The sequence below is a fragment of the Lampetra fluviatilis genome, chromosome 34, assembly GCF_964198595.1.
Source record: "Lampetra fluviatilis chromosome 34, kcLamFluv1.1, whole genome shotgun sequence".
Taxonomy (NCBI): Eukaryota; Metazoa; Chordata; class Hyperoartia; order Petromyzontiformes; family Petromyzontidae; genus Lampetra; species Lampetra fluviatilis.
The window spans coordinates 5,669,346-5,694,541 of record NC_136308.1 but is presented as its reverse complement, the minus strand read 5'-3'; the positions used below and the strand labels follow the sequence as shown (position 1 = coordinate 5,694,541).

Sequence of the window (25,196 nt, the reverse complement as noted above, 5' to 3'; positions counted from 1 at the left end):
GATCTTCGTCCCCGGACACGCATCCTTAGCCTTACATTTTAAACGGTGGTGGAATATTCACTAATATAAAGTAAATATTTCGCGTAATTGTTTAATAGCGCAGTGATAATTATTAACCAATTACGAAAAAAATAACATTACCTAAGGTGCAATTATATATAATGGTTAATGAAGCAAGATAGCTTTACTCTTTATCGTAATTAGACCAGGGTAACATAATGGGCAATTATTCTAATTGCTCTACCACGAGGAGCTATACACAATTAATTTACCCAATGCATGCACTCCTATTGTGATCATCTCATAATAAATGGTCGGATCACCTGTGGATGTAGACTTTGTTCATACCGTCACGCGCGTAGTACTCCTCGTCAAAAGGCAATGCCAACGTGCCTTCTGCCAATAGCCAATTTGTGCTTAAATGAGTAAAAACAAGAATTGGTTGATTTACACCCAATACAATATGCCAGCGTCCTCACGCGTGCTCTTTTGGATGAGATTTGGTGGAAAGATTCAGCACGTAATTACGTTTTTTGACAATATATTTTGTCAAATAAACACAGGCAAGGCATCGTGAAATATAATTCAGCAAAAACATCAGGTAACATAAGTATGAATTAGCAGTCAATCGTTTGATTTTTGTAAATTAACGTGGAATGGTGGCAGAGTGGAGAGTGCACTCCGCTATGAAGCCAGTGACCCCGAGATTGCTTCACAGCCAGGTCTAGAGGTCAGTGGCAAAGAGTGATTTGAACTAGTCCTTGACCCCTCGGTACTGACCGGCACGGTGACCTATTGCCAGACAAACCACTTTAGACGTACATGTTGCGGTGTGGCCTTCTTGCACCAGTGGATTAGCAAAAGGCTGTCAATTCTGATGTATTTATCATCATTTTTTAATCATTGCATTCATTTTAGGTTTAATCCATGGATTGAGTTTGCCGGGGGGAGGAGGGGGAGGCAATGCCCCCTCCCAAACTGGACACCTTTATTAATTTATTTTCAGTAGTTTACAACTAATCTTAAAAAAATTAATTGTATGCTCCCGCTATTCCTAATGTGCGGGAGAAAGCGAACCCATGCCCCCACATTCCAAATAAAGAAGTCAAACTCCGCCTATGGCTTTAATCGTATAGTTTCTTGCATGTCTTTGTATTGAACTTATTTCGCACTGTACGTAGCCACCCGTGCTAACCGGAGGTGTGGGAACGGCCAACAAAGTGAACACAAAACAAATTTGAGATGCATTATATATATACGGCACGTGAATTTGTGCGTTGCATGACCTGCCATGGTCCGCAGTCTTCCATATTCGAAAACAAGGCAGTACAAGTTGCACATGTCTGATGATTGGCAAAACATTCCTCAAGACGTAGAGAAATCTTAACTCGAATCAGCGCTCTTGGGTCACCAAAGACGAACACACACACACACACACAAGATATTTATCGTCATCTGAAACAGTGCCCTCCACGTGGAATGTATTTGCCAATCATCAGGTGCGTGCAGTGTGTAATGCTGAACGAAGAAAAACTGTCAAACGCGTAACTCTAGGGGAGGAGTACGCGAAGAGACGATGCTCAACAGGCGTTAACAGGCATGCAGTGCTCCTCGGGCCGTCGAACCAGAAGTTATTTGTTGGTGCAATACATGACAACAAACATAACGGACACGCCTGCCAATCACACAAACCCCCTAGAGTACGCATACGTACGTACGTACACCAATGCAATTGTCGGCAGGCGATGATAAACATTGTCCACGTTTGAACGCAACGCACGAACTTACCGTCGAACTGTGCCTTGAGTATGAACTCCTTGTAGAGTCTCTTGCCATCGATGGGCTTCATGGCATCGCAGAGCCCCGTGGTGTTGGGGCACAGGGACCTCTGCATGTTGTGCAGAGCGTGCGCCATGGCGTACACCGCGTTCACCACGAACATGATCTTCGACTCCTGCTCAAAGTTCTTGTCGTTCAGGCTCCGCTGCTGGCTGCACTCGTTCTCCAGGTGCGGCAGCTCGGGGAGCGTGCACTGGAACTTGTGCTGCCAGTACTCGCGGAACCACGGGTTGCGCTCGTTGGCGGTGGGCCTGAGCGACTTGAAGTATTCGCTGAACTCCTGCACGGGGAACGACGACAGCTCGATGGTGATGGCGCCCAGGGCGGCCTTCTCATTGCCCTTGACGACGTTCTCGAGGGCGCCCCACCCGTCGCTCGCCACCCACAGGAAGGACGTGTTGTTGCTGGTCGCGGCGGCCAGCAGGTTCTTGGCGTCGTCGCTGCGCATGAAGAGGACGACGACTCGGGCGTTGGGCTTCTGCATGAGATTGTGGACGATGCCCTTGTACGAGTCGGGGCTCGTCAAGCGGCCCACCTTCTCCGACGTGGCGATGCAGATGTTGCGCGAGCGGGCCTCGTTCTCGAAGGCCTCGATGCCCGTCTCGCCGTAGTCGCCCTCCGACGCCACGGTGGACACGTACGTCCAGTTGAAGAAGCGCAGGATGTCCGCCATCGCCTTGGCCTGGTAGAAGTCGGGCGGCACGGTGCGAGCGAAGTAGTCGTAGCGCGACTTGTCGCTCAGCTTGGCGCTCGTCGACGCGTAGCTGATCTGCGGGATCTGGAAGAGCCGGAGCAGGTTGGCCACCTAGGGGTAGCGGGTGAGGTGTGACGATGATCAAAAGGTGGGAAGATGCACGTGAGAAAATAGAAACTTTTTTGTAGTGTTGCCAATGTTGAGTCAATTTTTTTTAAAGCGATCGGTGTCATGCCGAGACAAAGAATCCTTTTAGATCTATCACAGAGCAGTGCAACCCTTCATGTTTGATAACAGCCCATGGAAGCGGATATCATAGAGCTACCTCTGAGGTCTCTGCGAGTGACCTATGATCCACACCGTAGGGGGCAACACTTTTATGCCAACTTTGCCACCGACAATAATGTGTGTTGCACAATAGTCAGACCGATATTTTTTTTTGTCTCCCAGAGCTTGCATTAAGAAACATTAATTTCAGAACAAAATGTAATTTGATGGGACTTTTTGTGCAGTTATTGATAAATGGGCTGAGGCACCTGCGACACTTGAGAACCCAGTTTAATCTTGGGCGGCAGCCTGAATTTGAATCCAGGATGTCGGCGATGCAAGCTCAGAGCTCTGTCCTCTGAGCCCAGCGTTAAATGCATGTTGACGTGTTATTCTTAATGGAGTGGGGAGGCTACTTTCTGGCTTTGCCTGGGGAAAAAAATATCCGTCCATCTCTCTGTCTGTCCCCAGGACACTCCACACACATTTTCACGAAACTACAAAGCCCCCTTCCAATGCAATTGCTGTCCGCGACCGACCGACCGACCGACCGACCGACCGACCGCACCTGTATGGAGACGCTGCTGTCCGACCCCCCGATGACGCCAGCGATGGGCTGCGCGTTCCCTCCGTGGATCGCGTACGTGCCGTCGGGGCACATGAAGTCCGTGCCGTCCACCTTCTGCAGCGACGAGCGCACGAACTCGAGCGCCTGCTCCAGCGCGTACGTGTCCTTGAGGCACGTGTCCAGGACGCGCGCGCCGAGCCGCACTCCGGGCAGCAGCCGCGGGTCCTCGTTGATCCTGTCGAGCGCGAACAGCATCGCCTCCATGCGCTGGATGCCGCGCGCCTCGTTGATGGGGCCGCAGTCCTTGGAGCCGTCGCCCTTCTCGTGCACGGGGAACAGCCCCCCGACCAGCAGCTCCTGCTCCTTCTCCGCATCCTTGCGGCCCGGGCTAGGCTCGGGCCGCGAGGCCGAGCAGACGACGGCGGCGGCGGCGTGCAGCGCGAGGAGCAGGGGGAACGCGCGGCGGCGCTGCTGGTGGTGGTGGTGGTGCCGGCGGTGGCAGCGGTGCGGCGGTGGCGGCGACGGAGGAGGCATGGCTCGGCCGCGGAGGGGCGTGCGTGCGCGATGGCGGGCGGCGGATGCGAGGGTTAGACCAGCGCGGAGGAGCGGGCGGCCCAGACGCTTGCGCCCCTCGCGCGTTCACCTGCTGGTGCGGTTACGGGCACGGACGGTTAAGCGGTGTTCGTCGGTGATTCTGCGTCGGCAGTGGCGACGCACGGAGACAGAGCGAGCGAGCGGCTCGCAATTCGGGAGGTTGCGAGTTTAAATCCTGGTTGGAGGGTTACTTAGCAATGCTTCCCTCCGGGGCTGAAATAATGACGACAACTTTGTGGTGAAGGGTGGATGGAGTCGCCCTCGCCATAGGAATATGGAATTTCCTCCATTGCTTCAGACCTGTAAACGGGAGGCGAGCACCACCTCATTGCTCAACTGAGCAGGAAATCGCTCCGAGTGGTGCATACGCACGAGTGTCAAAAACTCACGGTTGGCTACGTACGGTGCGAAGGAAGTTCAACATTCATGCATGCAACACATTCGCAAATGACAGGGGGCATTTTGGCCGACAGCACAGAGGACTAGGTACTGAGCATGCACCGATGTTAGCCATAAATGTCAGAGACCCCCCCCACCTTACCCAACCCGCAGCGACCAGCGTGGTGAAGTATGGCCAAACAATTCCCATGACCAACACAGCATGGGGGGATGCCTTCATCCGATTTGAAGAAGAACCGTACACAACATCCATGCAAATTGTATAAAGGCAAACGGCAATTGGCTGCTAGGCGTTGTCCTGGCTGGGCAATACGTACACTTTTCAGTCTGATGGAAGAAAAAAAACCTCCCCTAAAAAACTGAAACCATCTGCGAGATTAGATGCTTCCAGTCGACGTACTATCTGTATAGACTGATTCTGCGCTTTTAAGTGCACCGCATTCGACGCTCGTTACACGTGGCCTGAAAAGGAAGCGTACGAAACCCGGGCCGAGGTAAAGGCCAATCTTGGAGAGGGCGCAAATGACGAGAGACATTCAAGATCAAAACTAACAAGTTGACACAAAGGTCCCTGTGAAGGTCAGTAGCAATCTACCACTTGCTGTGCTCTCTGCAAGGCAGCAGCAGCAGCGGCGGCGGCGGCGACGGCGACTGTCAAATAGCGGCTGTCACCGAAAGACCGGGCTTGTTACGGCCAAGGGAGGGAGGTGGGAGGGGGTGGGGGGAACAAACGGAATCTTGATTTTGTTGTTGCTGTTGTTGTTGTGTTCTCTTGCGAGGCTCAAAATTACCCATTAAACAGGTTTTCCTTTGGGTTAGATCGCGTAAATATAAACGTGTCGTTAAACCCGCCACCACCCGACACAGCCAACTAGTAAGGGTTGTCACGTAAAACAGAACGTTGACAATTCGTCACTAGTACAGCACTAACCGGTGTGTTGGAGAGCAACGCCACAACATTTACAATCTGAGTACGACGTTTCGCCAGTAATTACAACCAGCTTCATCAGGCGACAACCAGATTTGTGGAGAAATCCTCCTCTTTCGTTCCTTGAATAGAGTGGTAGATGTGATGACATCACTTGTGCTCTTCTTGCGCGAAGTGGTGGTGGGGGGGGGGATGACATTGTGTTGTGGCCTGAGCAAGTTTTGCATGGAAATCCGTGGGAAGCCACTGCTGTGTGGAGCTGCTCAAGCTTCAGATCCCCCCTGGCAGTGTCGTTTTCTCACAGGTTCGGGGTTTTCCTTTGCATCTGCCAACGTCGGGCTATCGGGCAGAGGCTGAGGTGTCCCCAATGAGGGAAAAGGGGCCCCAAATGTCACCGTGGCCAAAGCCATTGATGCCGCAACGCCTCGCCGATGTTTTCTACTTGACGGTAAAAAATCAAAATAGTAACCCGATTTATTTCGCGCGCAATATTCTTTGACGGACATAAATGACCGCGACTCTTGACGCGCGGAGCCGAGCTCAGTGTCGCTCGCGAGTCAAACAAAACGTGGTGGAAGGGGGCCTCGATCGAAATGCGCGGATGAAAATGCGCAGAAGGCGCGGCGCGTGAAGGTAGCGATGTAACGAGCAAATGGTCGCACAAGTCTGCGTGTGATCGGGGCTGATGTGGAAGTCGTGCTGGTGATGTACACGAGCGACGTTCCCTTTTGTCCACCTCGTGTCAGGCGAGCGGTGGCTCCAATCGCCGTGTATCCTCACGATTAAACGTTGCGGTCAATTCTGACTTCATCGATGCCATTAGCTGTGCACTGAAGCACTTGACAGGGCTATTCGGGGCTCATGCTGTAATATGCAACACGACGCGGTTTCTTTGCATTGTTTTGTTCCACGAGTAGCCTGTGCTCGAGTGGTCGCGCAGTGGTTCGTGCAATGCGCCATGAATCCTGCAATCTGAGTTCAATACTCGTCCGTGGCTAGCATGAGTGGCGAGGGATTATCGGAACTGGTCCCGGATGCTGCGCGTCAATCAACCCGATAACTGGCAGGGCGTGTGGACACCTTTATCTGGCAGCGGACTGTCAAACAAGGGCAGGATATTATACAATTCGTATCATTATGAGACCTCTTTTACCAGTGGCAAAATAGAGTAGTAGGTTTTTACCCTTTTAAACTGGTACAAAACTGACACCTTTATACAAGGCATCATGTTTGCAATAACCACAACACAAGTAGTCAAAAATGCAAACAAAAAGAAGCAACTGTGATAATGATAACAATATGCACAATCAACTTCAAGGACAGTGCATATTATTATCATTATCAGAGTTGCTTCTTTTTGTTTGCATTTTTGACTGCTTGTGTTGTGGTTATTGCAAACATGATGCCTTGTATAAAGGTGTCAGTTTTTGTACCAGTTTAAAAGGGTAAAAACCTACTACTAAATTCGTATCATGATGTATATATATAGCATAAGTGGCATTTCTATTTTTTTTATATATATCAACCTATATTATGAAAATAAAGCACGCTGTTAGTTCCAATTTAAAATATAATCTCTCTCGCCACGGGGAAAATCAATATACGTTTCATGTGGTGGTGCATCACGCGGCTTGATAAATCTCTCTGCAGCGAGAGGCAGATAGTCTCCCGCCTTGTTAAAGTTAACAGTTTTGTTAAAGTTAACAGTTTGTTAAATTTAGCAGTTTGTTAAAGTTAACAACGCTCAACGGAAACATCGCGTTCGCTTCCAGCACCTCCACGCCTCTTGTCCTAAAACAAATGCGAATCTGGCTCGTGTGTCGCTTTAAACGCTGTGTGAAATTTGCTGCGTGATATTTATTGCGTGATACTTGTTGCTTGATATATGTTGCTTGATATCTGTTGCTTGATAATTGTTGCGTGATATTTTTTGCGTGATAATTGTTGTTAAGTTTGATATTTAATTGTTTTCTTGGTTCTTTCGGTAAAGTCACGTAGAAGGGAAATAATAAAATAATAAAAATAAAACATAATAAAATAATTATCACGACGTGACTTTACCGAAAGAACCAAGAAGATGATTCCCTGCAGTCACGAAAGCTTTAAATCTAAATTTAATTGTTTGCTAAATGTTCACCAAAAATATACATTTAACACATGTTTAATTAGTGGCAACACATGACACTATTGGAATGCAACCAGTTGTATACGTGCAATGACTAACTGTATATTACAGAATAACCAACGACATGCATTGTCATGAATTAAACGCACATGCAAATTGCATAACCATTGTGCAATCCATTGCAAATTATTTAACAAACGGCATATGTTAGATGTGCGTGTAAAACGTTGGTCAAATTTCAACAAACAATACGGATCAAACGTCGCAACGAATATTTTGCCATATGGCATGGCGGAGCAGCTGATATTGTTGATTCCGAATGATCTCGATGCGTTTCGTTCGGCGATTTTGGCTCAAGTTACGTTGAACAGAACCTCTTACCCCAACATCAGCGAGCGGCGTATTTGTTTTTCAGAGAGAAAAAAACCATCAAAGATAACGCAACAACAACAAAAATAACCCCTCCCCCCCCCACCGCGTTCCAATCTTTGATTTTCGTTTTCAAACATTTGCGTTTGATTCGCGCACAGAATTTTTCACAAACTACCAAACACGCCAAATATGTATGTCATCTCCCCGTACGTGTGGGAGGTTTAATTCAACACGCTGAAATTCCGGTTCCCTCGCACGTGCAACGTTTACAACAACAACACTTTTTTTATAAAAACAAATATGACTTGTATCTGCGAGAGAGTTGGCGCAGTGGTTAACACTAAAACCCGAACCACGAGTGCAATTCGCTAGCCTCCTCCTGCTGCTGCTCCTGCACTGACCTACACTCACCAGCGTGGTGATGCAGAACACAAGGCCACATGTGAGTGACAGAGCTTGGAGTGTGGCTTTAATCCAGCAACGGGTCGACAAAGGGCTCCGTAAAACGTGGTGAAATCTCCCACCCCACCCCCCCCCCATATACCCCCACTTCCACTAATTATAAGGCTCGGGGAGGCCTTCAGTAGATTGACCATTTTGATTTAAAGCTTTCGTGACTGCAGCGATTCATATTCTTGGTTCTTTCGGTAAAGTCACGTAGAAGGGAAATAAAAAAATATCAAACAATAAAAAATATTTTTTTATTATTTTATTATTTCCCTTCTACGTGACTTTACCGAAAGAAACAAGGATATGGATTGACCATGGCTGCTGTTGAAGATTCATGCGGGGGTGGTGGGAAGGGAGGAGAGGGCGAGGGAGTGAAAGAGGCGTGGAGGGAGGTTGCCGCTGTGGGATGAGGGCTGCGTAACCAGACAAAGATCCCCCCACCCCCGTACAGCCTTAACAGACTGTTGAGGCAAGTGCTGTTAGCGAGGGTGGATGGCCAGCACCCCGCAGCGGCCGCCTTTGTCTCCCTTCGTGGCGATGTTTGCGCACCGCACCAGATTCTCATTCGATGAGGCTGACTCGACCCAGAGGGATGCGGCCCCATGACCGGTCCCGATCGATCGATCGTCGCTGGCGTCGGTGTCCGCGAGCGGGAATCGAACTCGGGTCACCGGACACGTGGCACAGAGCACGTGCAATCCGTGCGCCACACTGGACCGGCGATGGATTCCCCCCCCCCCTCTCTCCATCCCCTGCATTGTGTAGCAACAATAGCGGTAGGCGAGCGGGGCCATCTGAACGCACGTACCCGCAGCGCTGATGTTCGCAAGTTCTCCGCTTTTTCAGCCGCGCGACTCAAGTAAGTTTCGTCGGTGAGACGGAAGAAGAATAAAAACGCTACGACAACAAAAAAAACACAGCGATTGTAACCCGCCAGGGAACAAAAGTTTTTGTCCTCCCCCCCTCTTCCAACGATAGCCCAATTTAAAAACGAAAACAAGCATTTGCTTGTCAGCAGTTTCAGGGTCTATAATTGCGAGAGAGTGTACTGCAGCAGCAGCAGCAATAACAGCAAAGGTGGCATTGACTGCGTCGTTTAAAAGCAATTCATGTCTCGCGGTGTTGTATCATTAATGTTTACTGGGGAAAATATCATAGGCATTAAGATGCTTATCCGGCGATGTACTTCCAGAAATGAGCCTGTGATGCGATCGAGGGACGCTTCGTTCGCTGCTGTGCCTGCTGCATCTGCCTGCCGCTACTGTTGCCTGCTGAAGTTGCCTGCTGCAGTTGTGGTAGTCGCTCCTGGGAGGCAAACGATGTCCGTGGCGCGCTAACGAAGCGATAATTGACTGTGAAACAAACATTTTTTTTGCTCCTGGGTAGTAAGTGTTATTTTCTAATTGCTTATGCCTCAAAAGTCCATAAAATGGCTATTATTCCCCACAAACTTTGCCTTTTGTGACTAGGACAGTGATATTTTGAAATTGACCTATTTTCAATGTGAAAACGTGGTGTGCATTTGTGTCATTCCTGGTCACAAAAGCAAAGTTTGCGGGGAATAATAGCCATTTTCTATTCTTTTGAGGAATATAATCAATTAGAAAATAACACTTACTACACAGGAGCTAAATTCGTGTTAGAGAGTGATTCCAACCCCCCCACCCCGCCCGACCCAGACCGTTTCCATGCGCTCGTCTAATTGAGTCGGCGTGGCTTGACGGTGACACTCGCCCTTGTCCGGCCACGCTTAGGGGGGGGGGGTCACGCAAAGGTCAGCCGCTTGATGGCCTCACCGGCGATGTTGGAATTGACCCAATTTTGCAGCAACAACAAAAAAACCCCGCACAAAATCTTCAAGGCTTCGTCTGTACCTCTTGTTGCCTCGTGCTGGGTTTGTTGGTGAATGTTGAAGGATGAACATCGTCATTATAGCAACGGAGTGGGCAGCCAATTAATGAAAGGCAGTTGAGAGGTACGTCCACTGGGGAGATGGAGCAATGAAATGGGCTTGCGTGTGGGCGCTGGGTGGATTATCGCATCACGGGATCGTGAGAGGTAAGTGGGGCAGCGTGGCGAGGCCTTCGTCCAGCAGTGGCTGATGACAATAATTATTAGTACTGCCCCACGCTTGCTTTCATATCATTCCATTATAATTTCGGGGGTTATCGGGAACGCTGCCGTACTGACGGTCATCGCAATCAGACGGGTGCGAGTTGACTGACGGGGCGACGACTCGTCCCATCGTGTGACAGAAAACAGCACGAAGCAAAATCGTCCAATCAAAAGATCCAAAACAAGAGAAAACGTTGCGACCGAACGCAACATAATTCGTGAATTTGGCCTACTCGTCCGCGCTGGCCGGACATCGTGGAAGAGGCGGAAGTACCCACACTTTACCCCACCACAACTCACCCCACCACACCTCACCCCACCACACGCGACCTGCCGATAGGCGGCTCGAGTCAGAACGGAAGGAAAAACAAACAAACAAACAAACGCGTCCTTCGTCTCAACTGCCGCTCCTGGAAATCGAACGGGACGCTCCTCTGGATTGCAAGTCCCGTGGCATCATAGCCACGTGGCATCATAGCTCACCGGTTGCGCTCACCGGTTGCGCTCACCGGCATCCCATTCGGGCACAAAGCGCGGCGTGAATTCTGCGCGGAGAGACTTTGGATCGAAGGAAGCTGTCCGCGCGCGAGTAATCTCTGCCAAATTGAGACCGGCGCTCGGCACTGCCCGGTATATTTATGGACGGGGTAATGGGCACTGTCGTGCACACGGACCCTGTTTCGTGAAGCATTCGGCATGCGATGATGACTGTCATCGGGGGAATATCAGATCAATAGCCAGAAGCGTGTAATTAAAATGGAGGCAGCACAGTCTACCTTTGTTGACTTTGGGTTTTATTTTCTGACACGGATATTGTTGATGTGGTCGTTGTTGTTTTTGTATAGGAGCGCACGAGTTTGTTCCCGCTCGCAATAGAAAAAAGGAAATATACGGAATTCCGAAGAACAAAAAAACATGTTACTCGACCGAAATATTTACCGAGGCAGAGCCCTACCGAGCGCCGTCTTTTGTACGGTGCGGAGTCGATGAGTAAACGCGTCTGTGTCGTGTCAGCGAGCGACTGGGTGAGCCATGCGGACGGCTTCAGGAGTAGCCTCGTGTAGAATGCCTCAGGCCACGTGGTAGCGGTGCTGCGGTGCGGTCCGCGGCTTTGATATTTGGTGACCACAGTCGCATCGTGAGCCATTCTTAATTTTTCGATTTTAAGCTTTCGTGACTGCAGGGATTCATCTTCTTGGTTCTTTCGGTAAAGTCACGTAGAAGGGAAATAATAAAATAATAAAAATATTCCTCAAGTGAAGAACAGGTCTGTCTGTCTTCCGACAGACCTGTTCTTCACCTGAAGACGGCTGCTTGCATTGTGGCCGAAACGTCGTGAGAATTATTATGTTTTATTTTTATTATTCTATTATTTCCCTTCTACGTGACTTTACCGAAAGAACCAAGAAGACCATTCTTAATTGTCCATCTGTTCAAATGAGATGGCTGCATCTTCCCATACTGATAAAGGGGTCCTGAGACTGAATGAGGCTTCTCTGGATAACTATTTTTTATTTTTTATTTTCACAGTATCCATGACTTCACCTAGGAAACAACTCTTTCAAACAAGCAATCTGCGTTGCACCAGTAATTGTTTTTTTTCCACAATGTAGTACTAAAATCACATTATATTTTCCTTAATTGAAACCAATTTATCCCCACATATTTGACTGATGCTCGGTGTCTCCAATGGAGTATTTTTGGGACCCCCTCCCTAGTCACGTCCCCCTTGGACCTCCCAGAGAAATATTTTGTGAAGCTCAGCCCCAGATAGCTCCGGCTGAAATGAATACCTGTCTCAGACTGAAACAGCCCGCTTATATGTCCACTCAAAAGTGTTAATTTCTCACCTTCCACAATTTGTCGAATGTGACCTCCAACAATAAATTCAGTCCAACTCTCTGGCCTCTCTGCTCTGAAGAGGAGGGGCATGTCCCGAAACATCCGTCTATATTTTTCCATTACAAAGGCAGTGCTAATGGCGAACGCCATGAGCATTCATTGTGTCCGTATTGTTTTTGCCCTGCCCAGAAGGCCCGGTACATTTGTTAGTCTCAAAGCGTGGCAGCTTCGAGGCGCCTCGACAACTCTCATCGTGAAATGTTCACTTCAACCTTGACACTGCCACATGCAGCTGTTGCGTTTGTTAATGACCGATAAATAATACATCGCGCGGAGACAGACGCGTGGACAAAAAGAAAAAAACCACAACCCTTAACGCTCTCCTCGAGATTGTCGGAGGATGTATTTTAAGACACAGATGTGACGCAACCTTCTGCTAACACATTAAAATTACTTTTCTCTCCTCCAAGCCCGCCACTTCGTCGCAATTGCACTTCGTTGGAGTTGTCGGGCACTCTGGCGCGCTCAAAGCCACGTGTTTTAAACGTGTCGCTTGATGCTGCGCCATTAGAATGGAAGTCAAGACGCTCAACAGCCCTGCAACGCTCGGACAAGTCGCGTGCGAAGGAGAGACGGGGGGAAGGGGGTGAGCGAGTTACAAAGCTCATATTGATTAACGTGACCCCAGGCAGTCGAACGCCCGTCTCTGAATTTTCCCTCTAACCACCTTGCGCTGGACCCACCCCCGTCCCCCCAACACCACCGCCGCCGACGCTCAAACCGTAACCCGCCGTCGTTCATTCGCCACCACCACCCCACCACCACCACTACCCCACCACCACCATCACCACCACCCCCACCACCACCCCCACCATCACCACCACCCCCACCAACATCCCACCACCACCTCCACAATCACCCCACCCCCACCACCACCTCCACCACCACCTACACCACCACCCCCACCTCAACCACCACCCTCACCAACACCCCACCACCACCTCCACAATCACCCCACCACCACCCCCACCACCACCTTCACCACCACCTCCACCCCCACCACCACCCCCACCACCACCACCCCCACCACCCCCACCAACACCCCACCACCACCTCCACAATCACCCCACCACCACCACCACCCCCACCACCACCCACCCCCGCTGAAATTGTTTTAAAGCAGCCCGAATTGGCGGGTCGCGCATTCCACTTGCCCAAACGCTGGGGCCGATCTTCGCTCGCCGAAAGCCGCAACCTCGACTCCAAGCGGCGTGCCATCGCACACCTGGGCTCCGTACTCGCTATCGATCGAACGTCATCCTCGGAGCCGTCGCGTTCGATCGCTGCCCAAAAAATAAGTCGTTCCCCCGCCCTCCCACCCCCCGATGGAGTTTGCTGACCTGGAATATTTTGAAGTCTTTTAGACCACTCGGGGTGGGGGGGGGCGCCCCTTGTACAGCTACTGCCGCCGCCTTCGCTGCCGCTGCTGCGAGGTGCAAATCGTCAAAACAAGGGCAGAGAAGCCGGGTCTCAGGTTCTGGCTTGGCTTACCGTGGGTGGCCTCGCCGTTTGCACACGGATGCGTGTATGCTATGTTGAACCTTTTTCGCACCGTACGCAGCTTACCGTGGCTAATCGGAGGTGCCTCATTGAGAGGAAGAAGAATAATACAAATTAACCCTTAACGATACGTAATAATTGTATATATTTTTTAAAAATAACAATGCTAATAATCTTGACATATTTCTGCATTCTCTTCTCTCTCACGTGTGTTAGAGAGAGAGCCCGTTATGCATGGCAGCTTATGGCAAACAAACACAGTGGGCGGGGCTACGTGAGTGCACGGGGAGGTGCTCTCTACGACGTCCGCGCCAGGCACCCCGGGGGGGCTGATTCGGAGTTATGATCCCCCGGGGCCCCACCCCTCAGCGGGGGGTTGGGTATAAAAGGGGATGTATCGGAGGGCTCGGGAGTCTTGTTAAGCTAACCAGTGAAGACTGCAGACGTCTTAGCTAGAGCCCTGGACTCCCCTGGTTCGCCGTCCTTATCAGGGCCGAACAGGACCGAGCCAGCGGCGTGGTCCCGAGATCCAGAGCCGGTGCTCTTGTCAGCGCTGGTCTGGGACTCAGGGTACCGGGCCCGACTTACCAGTGTCGGGCCAGATAGCCTCCCCTAGCCCGTTAGAGGAGGACTAGGAGGCAGGCTAGGAGTAGCTAGCGCGTGTATCCCCAGCTAGCCGGGTGAGGGGGCCGACACCCCCTCTAGAGTTGTATGCCACAACCGTGCTGTGTGTAATAAACCCGTGTGCCTCCAACTCCGGCGTCCAAGAGTCGTGAACTCTACTACACGTGTATACAAACTAATTAATTGGCTGAGTGGAAGATAGCAGCCTGCATGCGGTCCACTCTGTTAAGTGAGAAATCAACGGCTAATGCCGTCATTAACGCGGCGGTCGAAAATCGATCAACAATGCCCCGGTCTCCAGAGGAACACTCATTTACTGAAAACATCTTAATATAACGAGAACTGCAGAGCTTGGCCAATTTTTGGTGGCTGGTTCACTGCCTGGCTGCCTCCAGCTTGGCTGTCTCCCTCAGAGATTGTGAGATGCAATTTACATGGACGACGCTGCATAAAACGAAACATAAAAAAATTGCGCTTACATGCCCCGGAAACTTAAAGTGCCTAATATCACAACTTATCTCAAACATTCGAAGGGCACCCCCAGTGGCAGCTGTCCCTTCGCCGCACAAGATGAGTCGCGAGATATTAACTACCTCGCCCAGTATGCAGGAGGTCATGGGTGCGATCCCGACCATTACGGCTGTATATTTGGAGTTTGCATGTTCTCGCTGTGGTCGTGTGGATTTTTTCTCTGGGACCTCCGGTTTTTCCGCACACATTTATAATCAACGTGCATTTTGAGTATTTGGCTGCTATAAATGTCCACGTCATAAGCCACTTTGTTGAGCTATCATTTGTGGCCAGATCGCTTCTGAAAAAGAGCTATGCAGCTCAGTGGGCCTTTCCTGGTCAAATAAAATAAAAATAGGGGCGATAGTTACACGCAATCCTAACTGAGTCATTTATGGGACTTTTTTTTCTTATAGAATAACATACGGTGAGCGCTCTACCAACGGACCGTGTCATCGTCCCGACCTGCTCATTGTAAATATTACACACCGCTGCCCGATGGGCGCAAAGCCACATAGATCGTAAACTCTTTTAGTAGTTGGTCCCAACAGTCATGTGACCACAACATTTCGAGATAGTGGTTTAAACGAGGCTGAGAGTCGTACACATGTTGAGTGCCGTTCACGTGACACGCACGGCGTGCCGTTATGGGAGTTGTTGCCTTCCTGCTGGTTTCTAAGCACGCCCTTTTTCTCATGTTTCTCACATTGGGATTTAAAACTACGGCACGTACATTCTGCTCTCCTCCCTACAAATGCAGTGGATTTTCTGTCCCATCACACGAGAGATTTGCTTTATGTTGCCCATTGATTTATCACTTTTGGTGGCGTAAATTTGTGGGTACCACCATTTGTACCTCATTTGCCAGTAAAAAATATGATAATTGTTTTTTTACCCTTTAATCTGGCAACAAAACTGACACCTTTTTTTACGAAGAGTCATGTTTGCATAGACCACAATACCTGCAGTCATAATGCAAACAAAAAACATAACTCTGATAATGTATGCACTGTCCTTGAAGTTGATTGGTCCACACCCGAGACAGCTTTCCTTAGAGCCTGGTCTCACATGGTGTTGGACCAGAAGACGCCAAAAGGCGCACAACTCAAAGACAATGCACCACCAGAATATGAGAGCTCGGGGTAAGCATTTACACTATTGGTACCTCATTTGCCAGTAAAAAATATTGTGGGTACCACGCAAGTAGCACAGCTGCAGAATGTTGCCGGCGATGCAACTGCACTGGAGCCCACGGATAGGGAGGGCTCCGGCTCCCCGGGGCTACGAATAGAGGGGGCTCATTCGGACTGTCCGCATAGCCCATGGCAAAAAAGAAAAACACTCTACGGCCACCGCTGACGACGACGCCGCTTCTGCGGCTGCCGAATTGAATTCGAATGCACGACGCGTAATCGGCGACAGGCGAAGCGGAGTTGGATTGACGCGCGCGCGTTTTGATGTCTCGCTTTGTTTTTCTTTCCTCTGCGCCGCTCGACTGGCCAAACGGGAGAGAGGGGTAGGGGGGCGGGTGGTGAAGGGGAGTCACGCGCATGCCAAGAAATGAAGAGGCTGCCGTTATTGAACGACACGCTCCAGCAAGCATCTTACAAGTCTCGGCCTCGCTCTGACACGGCCGCTCGCCACTCCCGTCCCTTGTCCGTTGAACACGCCGTGGTTCGAATTCGTGTCAGCTGTCGCTCCCTCCGTCCGCGGATCTCTCGTTCGGACGGGATCAATGGTATCGGTGGGATCAATCAGCTGGCACAATACGAGCCGGTTCGTATCTTCCAGAGTGATCACCGGTGCTTCGTTTTAGCCTGAACGGTTCGGAAAACATCGTTTCCAATTATTATTTTTGGCGCTCCACACGCCCGTCTCGTCATTCTTTTCGTCCTCATCACACTTATTTTGTGTCCTCTTTGAACTATAGGGATATGTAGGATTATTGTGGACAGGCGTACTCTCTACTGTACTCTAGTGGTAGTGCCTCACGCTGATAACCCGTAACTCCAAGCCGGCCTGGCAGCATCTCAGAAAATATTGGGTGCATGCCCGGGGTTACTTCTCAGGATACTTTATTCTGATTTCCTGCCACTTTGCAAACGCTTAATGGAATTGATTAAATATCTTTAATTCAGGGCCACCCTGAACAAATTTTACGTTAAAATGCAGTGAGACTTACTCAGGTAAATGGCATTTATTATTATTATACGAGGTCACGGATTTGTATTTTCATTCCAATTTGTAGCTCAACATTGTTATTCTTATTATTATAAATCGTGTGGTGTGTCGCCTACGACCACAAATCGTCGTCGGATCTTCTGAGATGAAAAATCCTGGCTGGTGCTGTTATGTCATTTGGATGAGGTGGGCTTGCTTGGGTGTGCGAGGTGACCAGACGAGGGCAGTGACGGAGTTGATCTGTGCACTCCTATTTGAGTGTAAAGTTACCCCCCCCCACATTCTCTCCTCCGGGTACAGCAATGAAGCCAAGCAAAGCGTTGATGGTGTTGGCCACTCATCCCAATACAGGACCCCTCCTTACCAACATTCGACTGACGAACTTTCAGAGACACGAACAAACTTGTCCGAATGTCCAGTTGCCTGTTCGGACCGAGAGTCGTGAGTTCAACCGCCGCGCAATAGATGGCGGTGGTGGCATCTACATCTGTAGAACGTGAAGAACCAGTGGCATCTACATCTGCAGAACATGAATAACCAGTGGCATCTACATCTGCAGAACGTGAGGAACCGGTGGCATCTACATCTGCAGAACGTGAAGAACCGGTGGCATCTACATCTGCAGAACGTGAAGAACCGGTGGCATCTACATCTGCAGAACGTGAGGAACCGGTGGCATCTACATCTGCAGAACGTGAAGAACCGGTGGCATCTACATCTGCAGAACGTGAAGAACCAGTGGCATCTACATCTGCAGAACATGAAGAACCGGTGGCATCTACATCTGCAGAACATGAAGAACCAGCGGCATCTACATGTGCAGAATGTGAAGAACCGGTGGCATCTACATCTGCAGAACGTGAAGAACCAGTGGCATCTACATCTGCAGAACGTGAAGAACCGGTGGCATCTACATCTGCAGAACATGAAGAACCAGCGGCATCTACATCTGCAGAACGTGAAGAACCAGTGGCATCTACATCTGCAGAACGTGAAGAACCGGTGGCATCTACATCTGCAGAACGTGAAGAACCAGTGGCATCTACATCTGCAGAACGTGAAGAACCAGTGGCATCTACATCTGCAGAACGTGAAGAACCAGTGACATCTACATCTACAGGAGATTATACAACTTTTAAAGCCATCCCTCGCGTTTAGTGTACACGCCGTACAACATGTTTGGACTTACGAACAGAGCTCTGGAACGTAACTCGTTCGTAAGTAGAGGAATCCCTGTATTGGGGGGAGGTTCGCTTTGTCCCTCACTATAGGAATCGCGGTTTCTTTATAATCTATTTCTTTTATCTATCTCCACCTGATGAAGACCGCTTGTGTTGCGATCGAAACGTCGTGGGTTTTTTGCTTTTAATTTCGATTTTTGTTTTCTATCTACGTGACTTTACCGAAAGAACCAAGAATATTAATTCCGGCAGTCACGAAAGTTTTAAGTCTATATTTATTTTAAAGTTAATTGTAACATTGAAATAAACTATTAAATGTGTCTAGTTTGGGCGGGGCATTGTGATTCAAACGTTGCTTTAGTGAGTAAATCAAAAACATTACTACAATTATATGTATTTAAGAAGAGAACGCCAGATTCAAATGTCGATGTCTATCTACAACTTGCATGCGTGTGCGTAGATACGTGAGTGAGACCCACATCACGTTAGAGAATGCAGATGATTGCCTGATTCAAATTAAGGCGGAGACGCTTTGTAGGGGAGCGGTAGTGTGATGGTCAGCGCTACGCTGCGCTACGAACCCAGTGACCCGAGTTCGAATTCCCGCTCACGGCCAACACCAGTGACGATTGTCTGAACCGGCCTTGGGCCTTCCCTAGGTCGACTCAGCCTCAAATGAGTACCTTGTGTGGTGTGTAAACATCGCCACTGGGGTGACAAAGGCGGCCGGGCGTGGTCTTGGCCGTCCACCCACTCGTGTGCCGTGCCGACCTTCATAGGTGCTCGCTAAGAGCACCTGCCCCAACAGTCTGTTGAGGCTATACGGGGGATCTTTGTCTTTTTTGGTGGGGAGCGGTCGTATGGGCACTACCGCCACGAGCCATTGTCCAGCTCGTGCACAGGATAAACACGTGTGCATAATTGACATCTTGTCCTGAAAAATACTTTAAATCTATCACTCAGAATTCGCTCGATTTCGTCAGATCCGAGAAGCTCGAGCAGGCTCCAGCCCGGAGAGTGTTTGGCCTCCGCCAAAGTCGTCGTTTTGTTCCGATGAACGCCTTGTTTTGCGTTTTCCCTCCGCGGAGCGGTGTCCCCCGACTATAACCTCCCCAGCCTGTGATTGGACGAGGGTGAGTGCGGGTTAGTGAGTTCTTCCCCCCCCCCACCACCGCCGCCTCCGTTTTACGTCGTTTCGCAAATACGTCGTCACTTTGTGATTAACACCACTGACTTGATTTGCGTCGCTTCTACACCACACGCTCACGGCGCTGACAGCATCATCGTCCGCCCTTCCTCGTTATCCGTCGCCTCTCGGCCTTCGCCACCACCACCACCACCGTACTCTTCGATTTTACGTCGTTTTCGATATTCGTCGTCGCACATTTCAGGAAACGCATCCCCCCCCCGCCCCCAAACGTACAACAATTAATGTCGCTGCGCTTTCCACCATGCTTAGCCCTTCGGCAGCCTGCACCAACAACAACAATCAAACGTCCATTGGTGGTCACCCATCCAAGCACTAGCCAGGCTTTAGACGTCTGATGACGTTGGGTGAATTCTGGGCGCTTTGGTCATAGGCCTTGTACATTAATAATAAACGTATAAACTGTTTTGTTTACCAAGTAAAGCCCACTGAGCTTCTCGTTTTTTTTCAGAGGCGACCTGGCCACGCATGATAGCTCATCGAAGTGGCTTACATTGTCATCACACGTGAAGCTGTATAGTTGCAGCCAAATTATCTAAACGCATGTGATTTCAAGTTGCGGAGGGCAAAAGCCTGGAGGACCGGGGGAAAAATCCACGCAAGCACCACACACCAACTACAAATATACCACAGGTATCGTCGGTGTAGGCATCGAACCCAAGACCTCCTGCGTACCAGTCGAGAGATATATCATCTCAGACGATACAAGCAGTACCGGATGAAGCTAGTGCGGGGCCTGATGCGTATGTTATAAAGGGGCCCTAAATAAAAATAAAACACGTAAATATTAAAACACACATTTTTTTACTTGCACAGTATAATATAATGGTTGGAGAAGATCGATCTTCTGAAGACAGAAGCTTGTGTTGCCTCCGAAACGTCGTGATTTTAATTTTTTATTTTATTTTACTTTTTAATGTTTTTTACCTACGTGACTTTACCGAAAAAACCTAAGAATATGAATCCTTGCAGTCACGAAAGCTTCAAATCTAGAATTAATACAAATATAAAAAAGTATATCGTGAGAAATTTGTTTTTTTATATTTGTATTATTTTATTATTTCCCTTCTGCGTGACTTTACCGAAAGAACCAAGAATATGAATCCCTGCAGTCACGAAAGCTTTAAATCGAAATTTAGGTGTTAAGATGTTCAAACACCAAATAGCTGTCTCTGGTGTAGGCCAATCAGTTTCAAACACAATGCCATCTATTGCTAGAGCATGTTTGTTTGCATGTTCACCACAAGTCCGTGTGGTTAATGCCGACATGATTCCTTGCAAAATGTTTCTATTTGGTGTTTGAACATCTTAACAGCTGTTTTATTGCCGAAAAAGGGTACTTGATACAGCTGTCGGGCTGTGACGGTTCCACCTGAAGACGGAAGCTTGCGTTGCCTCCGAAACGTCGTGATTTTTTATTTTATTTGACTTTTATTAATTTTAATTTTAATTTTTTACCTACGTGACTTTACCTAAAAAACCTAAGAATATGAATCGTTGCAGTCACGAAAGCTTCAAATCTAGAACCGATTCTTGTATTTTTCTGCTGGCAAGGGACCTCCATCGTGATGCGGAGAGAGTGCAGCGGACGAGGACGGCCACTGGAAGTTGACAGAACGACTTTCGAGTTCTCTGCAAGTTGCCTCATCCGTTATTATTATTATATTATTATTAGAGTTCGGGTTATTCGTCTTGCTAATCGGTATCGTTTCTGGCACGTCGATCAAACTTAATATTAGAATTTGTTATTCATCACAGCAGGGGAAAAAAAATGCGAGCTAATTGAAAAAAAAAACTCCACGCCACAAATGTAATCACTTTTGTGCAGTCACTTGTAACAAGGGGGGGGGGGGGAGGGTTGGGGTGAGTCCATCAATACGTTCGCTACACTTGAGAAGCCAGATTAACCATGGTTGCTGGAATCCTAGATTTGAACCCAGTGCCAGGACGGTTTGCTCTCTGACACACGAGCGCCATCTCCCTCGCCCGTGCCATCTGGCAACGTCCACCTGCAACGCAGTGAACGCCTTAGTTGTAGTGGGGGGGGGGCACCGCGAAGTGGGGCCGCCTCTGCATTGTAAAGGCAACGGCAAGGAGCAACCCCCCCCCCCCAGCCTTGCCTGATGATCCCTGGCTGCGTGGGAGTTCAAAAACGCGATTTCACTCACCCCAACACCACCCACCTCTCTTTCAACAGCGGGGGCTGCTTTCCGGCACAGTGCCGCGTGACCTCCCTCCCTCTGTCATGTTGAGCCAATACCGAGGGGCCCTTCTCACACACACACACGCGATAAACTAATGCGTATACCACGCGCAGAGAGCCAAAATAACTCAAGCGTTGGCCGTGACACCCGGGGGGATATGGTTTAGGGGCCTCTGTAGATTCAATGCCCCTCCAATGCACCGGCTTTTTTCGTGCTTGCGTCTGATATTATTTGTTGGCTTAAACAAATGCTGTCCGTTGATATTGTCGAGATGGAAGTGCGGTGGGGAGGATTCATTCAGCAGTTGATTGATCATGGCTGATGATGATGATAGCCAACGGGCCGATAGAATAAGACAATTATGTTTTAATGCTCAACCCCCGGTTCACAATGATTGCACACAAACACGCAGAAGGCAATTCAAACGTGAACAGCAGTATGGATTCAAGAGTATGGATTCCTGCAGTCACGAAAGCTTCAAATCAAGAATGAACAGTAGTTCTTGTACAGCCCAATTTGGCAATCCACTGCTGGATGACGCAGTCCCACACGCCGCGTCTCTCGTTGCAAGGGGTTGATTGGCCGTATCTTTACCGCGCTGATCGTTGTGCGGATCGGTAAACGTGGGGGAGCTTAGGAACTCGGCAAGTACTAGCCGTGTAATTTGATGCACGGCTCAGCAATATTTTTAACGCAGCTACATTGTTTTGTTTCCGCGGCCAGAGCCGTGTCATTTAGAGGAATTGCTGCCACCGATGAGATCCGCTATCACCGTTGAGTACCTTTTTCTTCTTGGTTCTTTCGGTAAAGTCACGTAGAAGGGAAGTAATAAAATAATAGAAATATTATTTTATTTTATTATGTTTTATTTTTATTATTTTATTACTTCCCTTCTACGTGACTTTACCGAAAGAACCAAGAAGATGAATCCCTGCAGTCACGAAAGCTTTACATCGTTGAGTACTTGTTGACGAAAGCCCGATAGCCTCAGACGATCGAAACCTGCCCGGAGTGTGCCTGCTGAAACAAACGCCGTCGGTGAGCATCAACCGAGGAGGCCAACAGGGCGACACATTAACGCGTGGCTCGTTCCCTTGAGGACCTATTTCTAGGCCGGCTTGAGCCTGGACGCTGCTTGGGACGGGTGACCGCCACGCACAAAAGAGGTCATCTTAGGGCAGGGATCGGCAACCAAAATAACAAGAGGAGCCATTTATTTTTTGTCGAATTCGGTCAAAACAAAAAACCCCCACGTAATATTTCAAGAGCCGCAATGCACACCGCGTGGTGAATCCGAGACGGCGGTCCTCAATGAATGACGTCACAAAGCGGTCCCTTGAAGAGCCGCACGCGGCTCCCGAGCCGCGGGCTGTCGACCCCCGCCTTAGGGCTTGGTAGGGGCCACACGGTGACCAACAGAAGGCGGTTGCGGCAAAATCAATCGTTGTACTGTGCCTCACTATGCTTCCACGTACTTGCTCTCCGCCTTCACCGAACCAGCACGGATCGGAATGGCGAAGTACGGTCCAATGTCCCCGCCACCCACAGCTGCGTAGGGCAGCTCTCATCCGGCAGTGGAATTGATCAAAGGTTTGTTGTGCGTGTACACCTTCCCACGTATACACAAAAAAATGGCACTCGACTTCTTTATTTAATTACCCACAATCACGGCTCCCATCTGTCGTTAAACACATTTGCCGGGACCCACTAACCTCCCAAAACCCACGCTAAATATTTTCCGGAGCTCAGCCCTCGGATAGCTCCGGCTGAAATAATTCCCTGTCCAGACTCTGCTCCACCAAATACTCGCGTGTGCTCACCGCTAATCGATTCGCCGCCTTACAACCCGCTCGTCCGCCGAAATATCCTTTCCGTCGACCTCACAGTTGTCACCAGTGCGGCGGTTCCTAAAAATACGCGCTTGAAGACGAGGCGTTATAATTGGGATGGCATCCAATTTGTGCAAAACGGTGAGCTGGGTAGGGTGCGTGGGCGCGCTCGTGTCTTGTCTCGCCACCAGCAGCGACTGTGTGTGTGTAGGGGAGGGGGAGCGGTGGCGCAGTGGTTATCACACTGCACTCTAGTTCCCGCTCACGGCCAATAACAGAGGCGAATATTTGAACCGGTCCTGGGCTTTCCCGGAGATGGACTCAACAGTACCTGGTGGGGTGTAAACATGAGCACCGGGGAGACAAAGGCGGCCGGGCGTGGTGTTGGCCACCCACCTCCCCGTGTGCCGTTGTGGCCTTCAATGGTGCTTACTCGCTAACGGCACTTGCCGAAACAATCTGTTGAAGGCTGTACGGGGGATCTTTGTCTTTTTTGTGGGGAGCGCGGGGGGGAGCGGTGGCGCAGTAGTTGGTTGTCGTACTAACCCAGCGGCCTGAGCTCGTTGGCGAGTGATTTGCGAGTACCTGTGTAGAACCGCAACACTGGCGACAACAAAGGCTGTTCGGTGGGCTCGATCCTGGCCACACCACTGGCCCCAACAGTCTGCGTAAATGTTGTGGCCAATCACGGCCATGGGCAGTGCCGGATTATCCACGTAGCAAAAGTAGCTACACATGCTACTGGAACCCGCACTTTCAAGGGCCCCGCGCTAAATGCTTTCGAGCTATCAATTCCGGGTTAGTGATTCTGCACTTGCTCTATTACTATAGTACTATACTACCTTCAACTTTAATGAACGACTGGGTGTTTAAGGTTAACGATGTGTCGTATTATCTGGGTTTATAACAAATAAAAAAATACAATTACTTTGCTATGCAAGTAAAAAAAAATGTCTTTTAATATTTACGTGTTTTTTTTTATTGAGGGCCCCTTTATAACATATGCTACATGCCCAGCACTAACTTAATAGGTGGCCCTCATCACCCTTCCCCTCCCCCCACGACCCACCCCCCCGACAATTCCATTGTTTCTCTTCAGGCTGCACAGAGCAAATAATGTGCCATGTAGAAGGGCCATTTCGCGAAATATCGCCGATTATATATTTCCGTTTGAGGCCACAGTGTTATTTACGAAGGTGACAATACCATCTTGCATGCGACATTTACGAGTACAGCATTTTAAATCAGCTATTACGCACGCGATTAAACGAATGCATCGTGAGCTTCGTGAGCGATTATTATCGATTAATTGCAATACCCCTATACCAATAGTGTTTCATGAAGTCACAAGTGGCTACATGGATTCGAACCCAGGTTTTTAGCGGTTTCAGCTCAGCATTCAGCGTCTCGTCGGACTTGCTTGAACTAATGGTCTGGGGAATTGACCAGAATTGTGATTCGGAGCAATCCTGATTCCGCCGATGAGACAATGAAAGTGGAAATCGCTCCAGAGGTGTCTTGTGTTCTACAAACGCTGTTGAAGATTAATTGATGAGACGTCTCAACTGCTTTCATGTATTTTTTTACGTGGACAGAGGGAGGCGTTTTGTCTGGTTATTTATACTACTGCATGACTTATATTCTCCCACCACGACCCAACTAATTATAATAATCACTGTGTCACGAATTTTTTTTTGTTCCTGGGTA

At 49.3% G+C, this 25,196-nt stretch overlaps 1 protein-coding gene across 1 annotated transcript in view; it reads right to left on the bottom strand.

Annotated features, from left to right (window-relative positions):
* LOC144944315 (metabotropic glutamate receptor 3-like) overlaps positions 1-25,196 on the bottom strand; it is a 51,081-nt gene that overhangs the window by 15,771 nt on the left and 10,114 nt on the right. The window contains 3 exon segments of the mRNA XM_078872379.1: positions 1,789-2,644; positions 3,369-3,929; positions 3,931-4,014. Of these exon segments, the coding sequence (XP_078728505.1) occupies positions 1,789-2,644; positions 3,369-3,929; positions 3,931-4,014 (1,501 nt within the window).